Below are 13,119 nucleotides of genomic sequence, written 5' to 3'. Positions count from 1 at the left end.
TTGATGGAGTGCGTAGACTTACGGTTTCTGTATATGTGTTGGTGGCTGCAGGTGGGCATAGGGGAATGTGGGTGCCATCAATGCAGCCTATCACATGCGGGAAGTGTGCCAGTTCATAGAAGTCTGTTTTAGTTTTAGCAAGTTCCGCAGGTGTGTCAGGGAACTGGATGTAATGTCCCATTCTCTGCGTCATGACATCCAGGAACTTCCTGAAAAAACGGGACAGACAGCTCTGGGATACACCTCCCACTGCAGCTATCACACTCTGGTAGCTCCCAGAGGCCAGCAGGTGTATGCTACACAGCACCTGGACATGGGGTGGGATGGCGTGGGCCCTGGGTGTTGGGTGATCCAAGTATGGGTGGAGGTCCCTTATTAGGTCCATGATGGTTATGGGGTGCTGCCTGTACCTCTGGAGTATCTCAGGCTCAGTCAATTGGAACAGAGTGATCATCTGCCTGTACACCTGCTCCTCCCTTTGCCATACCCTCAGACCTGCAGCCTGTAGCCTTCGCCTCCTCGCAATCACATAGAGTGCCGCCATTTTGCCAACACTGTTGCATTTTGGGCCCTTTTTTATAGCATGCACATGGTTACCACCTGCTTTCAGTCCATGGTAAATATTGACTCTTATATACCGATTTTCAATGAATTCGGTATGTTTGGCCTTTCCTACATCTCGATGGGCATTTTTTCCGATTTCTTATTTACCGATTCGGTGAATAAGAACTCAGTAAATAACGTATCGGTAAATTACGAATCTGTAAATATGTATTCGGTAAATACAGAATCAGTATTTTACCGATTCATATTTAACGAATCAGTATTTTTTTGACACCTACATCTCTTTTTCGCTATACCGGTCGATAACGGCCGATTTTAGGCCGTTACCGACCGGTATTTGGCTACCAACATCTGGCCCTTAGTGTTACAACTTTGCCCTTTAGATGTCAAAAGACAACCTTGTGTCTCAGGGGTTAGAGGCGGCAGACCTGGAGCCTGAGTTCGGCCCGGGACCAGGGTTCAATTCCCCGCCTCGGCGGGTCTTGGGCTCAAAAATTCCACGGACTCGTTAATTCTCGCTCCGGTGCCTCCTCGACTCACGGGTTCACACTCTGCGACTCTGGGCAATAGCTTGCTTAATCTCCACAACGGCCCCTCGCGGTGGGATGCCTGGCTTTCACCTTGTGGATACCCTGCCAGGGTTATCTCACAGGGGAATACCAGGACGGGTTCCCTAAGCAAGCGCTGAGATGCCCCAGGGTAAGTCGTGCGCTATATAAGTTTCATTCATTCATAATTAAAATAAACTAGCCCTTGGTCCTTTGACAGGAAGATCAGGGAACTTTCCACTTCTGAGAACATTATATGACCCAAAAGAGATTTTATTTATTATCTAGAATATGGGAATAGGGTGACATAAAGATATGGGCAACATTAATTATGTTGCCCAATGACGTAGTACACTTAGCATATCTGATAATAGTGTTGAGTTATAATAAACCTGAGTTAGAGTTAAACAAATGAAGATACATGGTGAATCACGCCACTATTTAATGTTACCTACCTGGGATACATATGAACGACAATAGCCATAAGATGAGTTTAAAATGTTATCAGACAGTAGCTGCCGCTTTAACATATTACACCACATGTTAATTATCTTGCTCTAGGGTAACATATTTCATATTATGAGCTTGATCTGGGGGCTTCTCATGTAAATATGGTGTCAGGTAAGCTAGTAATGCCACACAAACCCGAAAGATCTTCAATATAGATTTTAATTATGTTCTTATAATAAGATCATTGTAATTAATCTAAGTGGATTGTTAAATAGGTAGAGGTTTTTTTTATAAGAAACACCATAACACTTTCCGTACAAGATACTAAAGGATTGTAGGGATGTCATTCTTCCTCCGATGCTGGAAGTAATGAATGGAGCCATGGAACAAGGTATTTTTCCATTAGCATGGAAGAAAGCTATTGTAAAGCCTCTTCTGAAAAAGTCTACCCTGGATCCCGGCATACTGAAGAACTTCAGACCCATATCTTTACTGCCTGCCCCTGCTAAGATGCTGGAGGCCCATTTGAACTCTCATCTTTCCAACTTCCTTGATGCTTCAGGCTTCTTGGACTGGTCCCAACATGGCTTTAGAAAGCTGCATAGCATGGAGTCTGCTCTGACTAAAGTCATGGATAACATCCGCAGGAAAGTTGATCTGGGTCAAACCACCGTGCTGGTACTGCTGGACCTTACAGCAGCATTCGACACCCTGTCTCCCCTCACTTTAACATCTAGGTTAAGGGAGGCAGGGGTAGAAGGACCGGCCCTCAGTCTCCTGAGCTCCTTCTTACAGCAACGAGAGCAGCGTGTTATGCTAGGAGAGTACCTCTCCCCAGCCAAGTCTTTGCAATGCGGGGTGCCACAGGGGTCGGCATTGAGTCCGACCCTGTTCAACATCTACGTGGCCCCCCTTGCAAGACTAGTAAGATCCCAGGGGATGGAGGTAGTGTCGTATGCCGACGACACGCAGATTATGGTGTCCCTGACCCACTCTGTGAATGTCGCCGCGTCAAACTTTAGGTCCTGCATGCAACTTGTTGCAGAGTGGATGATTTCCAACTCCCTAAAGTTGAACGGGGACAAGACAGAGGTCCTGGTCTTTGGCAAAGACCAGGGCATGTGGTCAGGTGAGTGGTGGCCTCCATCTTTAGGCATCTGCCCCACTCCTACACAATCTGCCAGGAACCTTGGTGTCATTTTTGACACCCGGCTTTCTATGGAACTCCAGGTCAATAGGACGGTGGCCACCTGTTGGGGCATCATCAGGACTCTGAAAAGAATTGTCCATTATCTTTCCCCACAGGCACGTAAGCAGGTTGTGATCGCTCTTGTTGGCTCAAGGCTCGACTATTGTAATTCACTCTACGCCGGGGCCAACAAGGGCCTTCTGCAGCGCCTGCAGGTTGTACAAAATGCTGCGGCGCGTTTTGCCCTTGCCCTGCCTTGGCTGTCCTCTATGACCTTGGCGAGGAAGAATCTCCATTGGCTTCCTATTCCCTCAAGGATTATGTTTAAACTTCTTTGCCTCACTTACAGTGCCCTGATGGCAGGTCCGGCAGATGCCCTTGGATCCTTACTCACTAGGTATGTCCCGAACAGATGCTTACGCTCGAGGGAGCTTAACCAACTGGTAATCCCTCGGGCTAAGAAGGCTAGCTGGGGGAACAAGGCCTTTTCCATTCTTGCACCCCAGATGTGGAACACACTTCCCCTTGAGATCAAGTCATTGCCTTCACTTGACCTCTTTAGGAAAGCGTTGAAAACTTGGCTTTTCATTAAAGCATACCAGTAAGCTCTGATTCTGATTGCTGATTGCATATTTGATTAGAAGAGTAATTGTCCTTTCTCTCCTGCCCATGGATTACCCGTGTCAGATCTTGGTACATCAAAAATAGTGGAAAGATATATTCAGGAACGGGGTAAAAGGGAATTATCAGCGAATCATAAGTAAGTGATAGCAAACAGGAATTTGTTGCGACTATATTCTGTATAATTTCTCTCCCCCCTTAGTTAAAGACTCCCTCTGAAACCTATATGGTATCCAGAATCAGGAACAGTATAGTGCATTACTCCCAGTATCATCTACACCAGTAGTGATTACAGAGCATATGGTTCAGCCTTAGTATAAAACCTTGATATAAAACCTCTATGTTTGAGTAAAGATAAGATCACCTACAAGGTTTTTAAAGAATTGAATAATATAGTAGAGGTAGGATGATATTGCAAGTTACTATAAACATACATAGATATGCCTCCCTATCTTTTTGTTTTGGTACTGATTCAGACTGACCAATTACAGTATATTCCAGTACAGGCAAGGAAGGGCCAGCATGATAAATATCTCCATAAAGAATATTACAGATAATTGGAATTACTGCCATATGAAATTAGTTTAAAGATGACATTCGCAAACTAGCCACTAGGAAGGTCACTACTTTAGTGAATAAATGTTTTCCGACCTATTTTTTGTTTGGTGCAGATTAAATGGATTATTCGTAGTACACTCTGGTTCAAGCGAGTAAGTGCCAGTTTGGATATAATCTCCCAAAAGAAAAATACAGGTACTCTAGATTCAATACTATTCGTAGGAACTTACTGTTCAGTAGATATAATATCAATATAAGAAAGGTAGATATCCGCCCTCAAGGGAAAAATCATCATAATTTTGTAATCTAATAGCAGTGAGCTATATCATTTATGAATTGTATCAACTTGTTTCCCAAACTCTGAAGTTGACAGAGATGTATATATATTTTTAGTTAATTTTTAGTGTGTCACACTATTCACAAAAACTCTTTGTAAATGTCTCGCACAGAGCACTTTTGTATGAAAGAAAGATTGGATACTCATCTCACCTGTAGGGTACTGTGTTGTTCATTTTCGAAGGTCTTACATAGCCCGTTTACATCAGCAACTTAGGGTTAATTAACGAAGTATTGAATATCTTGTATCAGTAGGCACAAACTCTAGATAATATATTTCTCTTACTTTCTAGTATTCACTGATAAAAATAAAAATCCTGAAGAAGGCATTTGCCGAAACGCGTTGGTGGTATTCTGCAAATCACTACCAGTGGTTTCTTTAGTACAATGTATCAACAAATCTTTTCTGCATATTGTTTTTGAATTACATCAATGTGAAGAATAATGTTCTATTTACTGTGAATTCTAAAAGTTATCTGTTAATTATCAATGAAATATAAGGCACAATGTGCAAACATTCATGTATTTAAGTAAATGGTGTATAAATTGCTTTTATATGTATTTTTATATGAACAAATTATAAAACTAAAATACTGAAAATAAAAATATTTTTTTAAATTGATGGTTACAATGTTGGTGATGTATCAAATATATCTATAGTTTGTGCAGTACCTTTTTCAGAAGTAGCACTGGGCCCGGTGCTTTTCCACTTTACAAAATAACTGAGTGCCAAGTAGCTGCTTTACAAATTTCTGGCATAGGCACATTTCTTAGAAGGGTCGTGGTAGAAGCCTTTCCCCTGGTGGAATGTGCTTTGGGTTTACCCTGAAGAACCTGATTAGCTAGTTCAGTGTTTCCCAAACTTTTTCAACCTGTGGCTCCCTTGACCTATTGGCCATCGGCTGCAGCTCCCTACAATGTTACTTTTTTTTGCAGTCGGGGATTTAAGCCCGGCCTCGGGAGTAATTCCATTTTTCTCCCTGAAAATATTTGGGATGAAGCCAATGAACGTATTATAATCATATGACTAGACCAGACCATCACAAGTTAATTTAGCTGTAACCGTAAGTATGAGTCAAAGAATTCCCCTTGTACAGAGGATACTGGTCCCCTTGTCCACGCCCATCATGGTCAGTGTTTGTATGATGCCTTCTAGCATTTTAGAAATCCTAGAAGACCATGGAGAGGGTAAACGCTATGGTTCAACTTCCTCCAAGTGTGAGTCTTCTGAATGTGCTATGATGTATATATGGTAGAGAAAAGACACTACCACACACCCCAAATATACACGGGGACAATATGGGGATTAGTACATAAAGTGCAATGGGAGGTTTAAAAACAAGAGATGAAAAACGGAGAGCACGCTCCTCAGGCAAGCTGTTTAGTGTAATGGGATTATCCAGCTCACCTCAGCAGAATGGGATGTAGTTGGCTTAACAGCCAAGTTTCCAGTGTGCATATGAGTGACATTTCCATATTTTTAGGGCACCCCTTCACATTTCTCTTGTGTGACACCTTGCCTGATACTATCATGAGCATTGGATTAAGAAACATGTGTTCCTAATGTAGTAACAGACACGCTCAGCCATGGAGGGAAGTAAATCACTCACTGTACACATTTGCTGCGGATTCAGAAACCCTGCCAACTTTAGAATGTTACCAGGTACTATCAGTGAGTTTACAGAGGCGACTCACAAAACAAACCTGCACAGTCTTTTATAATGTGTTAATTTGCATTGATATTTCATAGTGCAGTCGTCGTACAGCCCTTACTGTTTTATTGCACTCATTGTGCGCTTGATTATAGCGCTCGCTTTCTGGCATCACATTTGTACGGTCTTAAAACCTTGCCTGCCGTTATAGTATTTCTGTGTCTCTGGCACTTAAACTGGTTAGAATATGGAACATAGTCAGAGAATTGTGCATGGAAAAATGCACGTTTGAAGTTCTGGAATTGTCGAGATTGGTCCAATTTAAGTGCCAATTTTAAGAGTTTTAAAATGAGATATATATATATATAATATCCCTATCCTACGAATAGTGGCATTGTGTATGGCTGTTCGCTGGCTCGGAACCGGAAGTATGTACTTGTACAAGGATGAATCATGCAGACACTCCAGATTTCTCGATTGGTTTTGTATCAGACTGGTAGTGAATTTTGTGGACAAGTTCAGTGTTCCAACGTGGGCATGCAGCAGTGAACGTTTCTAGACCTGCAAGACACTTGTCAGATGAGTAGGCCCTTTAGCACAGCACACTGCGACCATCAAACCAATTCTATTGTGTAATGTGGACACCTACTGCTCGTGAGACGTGCTGGTCGTCAGATTAAAAAGTGAATTTTAAATGGACATGCAGTACAAGCTTTAAAGCTTGGAGGTGGTGTTTTTCTGGAGGCGTATATATTGATTAATAATCAATAAGGTGTAGCGAAGCTGAATGCCTGGAACAGATACCGTGGGAATAACCGTGGGCGGCCAGATCCGATGCGGCTGCAGCCGCACTAATCAACTGGTTAGCTACCAAGCAACCTTTGTGCAGTATCTCTTGAAAGTCTTGTTGGTCTTCTTTCTGGAGTTTTTCTGTGAACCTAGTAAGGGAGTCCCAGAGAGATCTATCATACCTCCCTAACAGAGCTGAGGCGCTGGCTACTTTCATCACAGAGGCTGAGGTATTACACATCCTCTTCCTCAGAGAGTCCATATTCTTGCAGTCTTTTTCGAGAGGACATGAAGAAGATGCCGCAGAGTGTGCCTTTCTGGCCGCTGCCACAATAACTGAGTCTGGTGGGGGGGGTCTGAGCACAGAAAAAGAGGGTCTTGAGCCGGAGCCTTGTCTTTTTTGGCAATACGAGATGGCACAGAACCTACTGTGGCTGGGTTTAGGAAAGTCTGCATCGCAGGCTCTATGAGGCCTGGGGCCAGTGGCAGTAGAGGTCTGGAAGATGTTGGATGATGTAGAGTTTCAAAAATAATCGATGTGGAGACCGTAGGAGCTGACATAGTAATGCCAAACTTCTTGGCCCCCCTGCAGAGAACATCATTAAAAGTCCCTATATCATCAATAGGGGAAACTCTGAAAGGTGGAGTTGTCGACAAAGTCGACCACGTTGGAGATCTTCGTCTCCTCCTGGGAGAGGATGTGTGATGTAAATGAGATCGCTCCCGAGATTTTATATGGCGGCAGACAGGACATCTTGATCGTCTCTGGGTTCATTTTGGAGAAACCCTCGATGAAGTGGTCGGAGGAGGACTTCTGTAACTCGTCATGGCGAGTAGGTGTGAGAATACTCCGAATCCAGACTTCCATGATCCGCACCCCCCTTTACCGAATCTTCAATCCTTTCTAACCATCTAGGTGAAAGGTTAAAAGGATGTAACTACTTTGGTGGCACCGGAGATCCCTCCGGTGAAATTTGGACTATGTTAAGGCCCGGGGATGATGAAGCTCTCCTCGACCTCGATCTCTCCCCCTCTGCAACTTCCTCCGGAACTGCCACAGGATCTTTGTCCATTAATCTGTAACTAACTGCTTACCTTGAGGTCAATAACAGTCTTGACTCCACGCAGAATGGCTTTAGAGCTCGACACTCAACTGAGTCAGCACTGATTATGGCCACCGAGGAGATACGGAGGGTTATGGATGAGGGGGGTAGGACAGCCTTAATATTGCTTGACCTCACGGCGGCTTTTGACACAGTAAACCATCCAGAGTTATTAAATCGATTGCAGTCTGTGGGTGTCAAGGGTAAGGCCCTGTCCCTCCTCTCCTCCTTTCATAATTCCAGGGAGCAAATCATCTATTGGGACAGTCTGAGATCTAAAACGTTTACTCTCCCTGGAGGAGTCCCCCGGGTTCGGCACTCTCGTCCACATCATTTAACATTTGTTACACCACTAGCCAGGCTAATCAAAAGCTACTATTTGACGCTCATATCTTATGCTGATGACACGCAAGTGATAGTGTCACTGTCCCAAAACAACGGCATGTCAGCAGAGCGGATTCGGGATGGCTTGTCTTCTGTAATGGCATGGATGACTGTCAACTTTTTAAAACTCAACACTGAGAAGACCGAGGTCCTGGAATTCGGTAAGAAATCCTCCTTCTGGAATCATTCCTGGTGGCCTCCTGAAGCAGGAGTCTGCCCTCAGCCAGTACTGAAGGCCAAAAATCCCAGTTTCATCATCGATCATGAACTTACCTGTGCCCCTCAGGTTAATCAGGTTGTTTCCACCTGCTTCTTCACACTTAAACTATTGCCTAAAATCCTCCCTTTCATTCCACTTTCTCTTAGGAAAACGGTGGTAGGCGGTCTTATACTATCGAGGATTGATTACTGCAATGCCCTTTATCTGGGCATTGGAGTGAAACAATTCAGTAAACTTCAATCAGTCCAAAATGTTGCAGTCCGAGTGCTGTGTGGCCTAGCCAGGCACCACCCCACCTCCGCTACCATCAAACAACTCCACTGGCTCCCGATAAGGCGTTGGGTGGAGTTCAAAGCTTTATGTCTAGTACATAAAGCTATGTATGGGTCGGTGCGCATGCTGTACGATCACTTTTTCCTTGGTACATTCCGGTGCGCTGCCTAAGGTCACTGCAACCTGGTCTGGTTCTTCTTCCTAAGATGAACAGTGTCAGATGGGGTGGCAAACGTTTCTCTCTTCTGGCTGCCAAGCTGTGGAATTCTCTCCCCCCAACGCTTTGACTTCAGCCTTCTCGTACCATCTTTAGGAAAGCTATTAAAACCAGGCTTTTCCAACTAGGTTAATGTTAGTGCAGCCACTCCAATCGTTTACACCCAGCGCCAAGACGCCCCGGCATAAGTGCGCTTTATAAATACATTCAGTCAGTCGATGTCGACCGATGTCTGGATGACACCATCTGTGCCTGCTTCGACTTCCTCTGCAGCGAGATGCTGGATGATTCTCGTCTCACCGATCTCGACGTCGCCCACGGCGTCGAACTGGAGATTTTGACGTTGAGCGTCTTGTGCGCTTCTTCGGCGTTGATGTTCTCGACGGCGAGCCCCTCGACTGTGACGGAGATCTCGACAGTCCGTAAGCTGGGTATTTGCCGACGAACTCTTCGCCGCCGACCTCGAAGGTGGCGGAGTGTTCCTCGCCGTCGGCGGATGTCTCGACGTCGACGGGTGTTTAACAGGTCTCTAGGGACCAGTATACTTCGAGCCCGAAGTATGTATCGGCGTCGACTTACTTTTGTGCGACGGAGAATGTGGTCGTCTCGACGGCGATCTGTCCCTCGATGCTGAAGAGTGTCTCGGATGCTTTTTCGATGGCGATCTCGACGGCGAGCAATCAGGAATCTGTCTCTTCCTAGACTTTGGAGAGGTAGATCTTTGCCGTTTTCGATGTTCCTGAAGAGAAGAAGGGCCTTTGTTACACCCAGGGCCACTTTTACGATGACTTTTACTTCTGTCCAGCATGGCATGAAGTCTAATCTTTTCTCTGTCTGTAAGAGTCCGTTTCGAAAACTGCTGACAATAATTACAAGTGTCCGGTTTATGAGAGGAAGGTACACAAACGGTGCACACAGAGTGTGGATCAGATTTAGCCATCTTTTTTTCCACAAGATGGACATTTGTGGAATAATGCTGGCATTCTGACAGAAAAAAAATTAATAAAACTGTCAGAAAAGGTAATAAATATCACCCAGCAATCAAAAATTGTCGAATAAAGAGAAAAAACCAGACTAGAAATAATCAAAAACTGTCAAGCTCAAGTTCCAGGATCCTCACAGAAGGAGCCGGAAAAAAGAACTGGCGTGTCACCTGAGGTACAAGATGGAAGCCGAGGGGCTCCTGGAGGTCTTAAAGACACGGTATCCAAGTTCTTGGAAGCCTTAAAGGCAAGGTGCCAGTTTTTACTGTACTGTGATATTTATTCACCTATGCAGCCTTTAGGCCAAATGCCTTATATTACCTGCTTTTCTCTATGAAAAATAAAGGTTTTCTATATGATACTATTACAGTGTATGTTTTCTATTACAGTATTTATGTGTAATACTACTTTTTATGCAAAACAAACCTATGTAAGCTTGGCATGTTGCCCTATGGAAATATGTTAGGCAGCATATTTATGGTTATTATATACATTTATATATGTATGTTGTGGTAGTGCTGGGCACTTTTTGTTCACGCAAACACACATATGTGTATATGTATGTATGTATGTATATATGTATGTATATTTCTATATGCTCCGGGATCCTACACGTGGGCGGGGATTATTCAGTGCTTATGACTATTGATGAGTATCCCTTGGAAGAGAAACACGTATTACTTATGGTTTTAGCACCACACCAAATACATTGTCAAACACTTCTCCACATTTTAAAACCGAAAGCTTTAGGAGACAACAATATCGTCATTCTGAAGTCGCAAACATGTCTTAATGTTTATAGCTCACTATGCACTAACATCCGATTCCTGACCTTTTACTTTTAGCTACAGGGTTGAGTATATAGTATTAAATTACATTTCACAGTGTCATAGTGAAGTTACCTTGTTCTTCTTGTAAGTGATGAATCGCAGGTTGTATGTAAAAGCCTCTGTTACATGTTGCATTTACCAGTCAGTAAAATATTTATTTTATCTTTCAAAGGTTTTCAAAATAGTGTACCCAAGCCTCCATGATGAGAAATATCTTCAGATTGCAGTAATTAATGAAACTATGTACCAAGTGCATAGAATTAAGAGACTTCTTTGGAACAATATGCAGCTTGAGGCTAAAGAAGATCATGTTCTACAGTTTGATTCTGATCACAAATATTTGACACATGGACTTGGAAATAAATGGTCTAAAAATGATATTCCTACAGAGGCAGAAGGCAGCATCCAGAAAAGAGGACTTGAGCCATATATGCGAAAAAATAAAGTTTATGTTCCCCTGGCCTATCTGTTTTCTATTCCCAAAGTGAACAAACTTTGTGGCACATATGATATTCTACTAAAGATGATAACTGGCAAAGTTACACTCAACCATGATGAATCTGCTGTGAAACTCAAGATTGATCCTGAAAGCGAGAATTATTTTTTGTAAGCTGGTTAGTTACTCTTTTGACGCAATAACGTTGCAGGAAATATTTGGGTCTTTTTTCATTTCAAGTGGTCCAAATTTGTAAAATGAAGGTTTATTTTTTGTCATGCAGGAAATCATGCTAACCAGGTGTGTTACATCAGTGACTTTTCATAAAATATTAATTTTATAGTATGATGTCATGAATACTATTTCAAGTTTATATTATTTACATCCAACATATTTGTGCCTAGTGCTATTAAATGGTTTATAAGCCGAATGAGGAGTGCTGTTGTGTATGGGTACAGATAAACATGTTAAGGATATAGTTTCTGATGATACTTCAATTCCTCACCATTAGTATTTCTCCAGACTGGATCTGGAAAGTTTCTCAGCAGGGCTTCTGCGCACCTAATGTTGTATTCGGTATATGAGCTATCGGGTTCTATGGACACGCCCACCACTTTTGATTGGCTAGTTGGGCTGCTTTTAATATACCTTTTCTCTGGTTGGTTAATATTATGCATCTGTCTCTACTTTTGGGGCTTGGTTCCCTCTCGGCGGACGTCACCAGATGATTCTTTTGGTTGGCCAACTCTGGCCATCTCTTGACTCCTCGCTTGCACACCTCGTCACGTGCAAATGCAGCATCCATCCATGCCGTTATCTGGAGGGGAAACATTTTAGGGCCTTTTCTACAGGCCCCTGGCCTGCAGAAGAACATCATGGAATACCGAGGTATGATCACGATTAAACAAGCATTTGCAATGCAATAGGTCTCGCATTTCTGAAAGTTTGAGCTATTGGCATTGCAAATAATAATTAGGCTTGGGTAGCAAATTCCATTCCGCTCGTGGAATTTGGGTAATTTTGTGTTATGCGGAGAACGCAGAATTGCCAAAAATTCCACGATCCGTGGAATTTTTTGCTTGTTCGCGCTTCCAAAATGCGTGTTCGCAAGATATTTCTCCCTGAGCATGCAAATAGCGTTCACGAACAGGAAAAAAGCAATGCGAATGGGCGAAACAAGCTATTCCGCGTGTTCGCAGAACATTTGCGTGCTTACAGAGATTTTTTACCGTTTCGCGGAGCTTTGCGTAGCGCGACTACGCAAATTCTGCCCACCCCTAATAATAATGCAATAGCTAAAACTTTCGGTAATGCGAGACCTATTGCATTGCAAATGCTTGTTTAATCATACCATCTCCTGGAAGATGTTCTCATGACTTTTGACTAGATTATTTGTATCCTTCCATAGCTTACTTTTAGGGAATTACTTTTTGATTTTTCTTTCAGCATGTCAAGGGAGTGTATTTTCTAGCTTTCTCCCTTGTGTGATGTTGCTTTATCAATGGTAATTAAAAAGCGGAAACCTCAGATGCGAGCTCTTAAAACAGAATTTGTTGTTTGAATTCGAATTTATATTTTCAGGTATGTGTACAGCATTGCAATTGCTCCATTAACTGCTAGCAGCGGATTTCCCAAAGTGCGGGTGATTTCCACTTTTCATGCGTGGTTGGCATTGCAATAGTTAAAAGCAGGGTTTTACTTTTATTGCCACATGTATTCAAAGGGGGATAAACATGTGTCATGACTTTGAATTGTTATACCAACCCTGACAGGTTTTTGTTGAAACCAAGTTACTGATTACTGCCTTCCCATCAGAAGTATGCTGATTAACTTTTTCGTTCTTATTGAGCTATGCAGTTTGTACCTACTAATAAATAGATAAACATACAATGATATCAGCTTATAGACAAAGGGCATTCACCCATAGTAACAGCATGGAAGAGCCAGGCTCCCCTTGCGCTGCGGC

The 13,119-nt window shown here is 43.0% G+C and overlaps 1 protein-coding gene across 1 annotated transcript in view; it reads left to right on the top strand.

Moving 5' to 3' along the window:
* Nucleotides 1-11,581, top strand: part of HENMT1 (HEN methyltransferase 1) — a 541,131-nt gene extending 529,550 nt beyond the window's left edge. The window contains exon 7 of the mRNA XM_086936308.1: nt 10,890-11,581. Coding sequence (XP_086792434.1) covers nt 10,890-11,327 — 438 coding nt within the window. The 3' untranslated portion in view covers nt 11,328-11,581. The remainder of the gene's footprint in view (nt 1-10,889) is intronic.
* The last annotated feature ends 1,538 nt before the right edge of the window (nt 11,582-13,119 follow it).

This window comes from Lissotriton vulgaris, chromosome 1_1, assembly GCF_964263255.1.
Source record: "Lissotriton vulgaris chromosome 1_1, aLisVul1.2, whole genome shotgun sequence".
In the NCBI taxonomy this organism is placed as follows: Eukaryota; Metazoa; Chordata; class Amphibia; order Caudata; family Salamandridae; genus Lissotriton; species Lissotriton vulgaris.
Note: the sequence above shows the minus strand (reverse complement) of the source record. Positions and strands in the feature narration are given on the sequence as shown.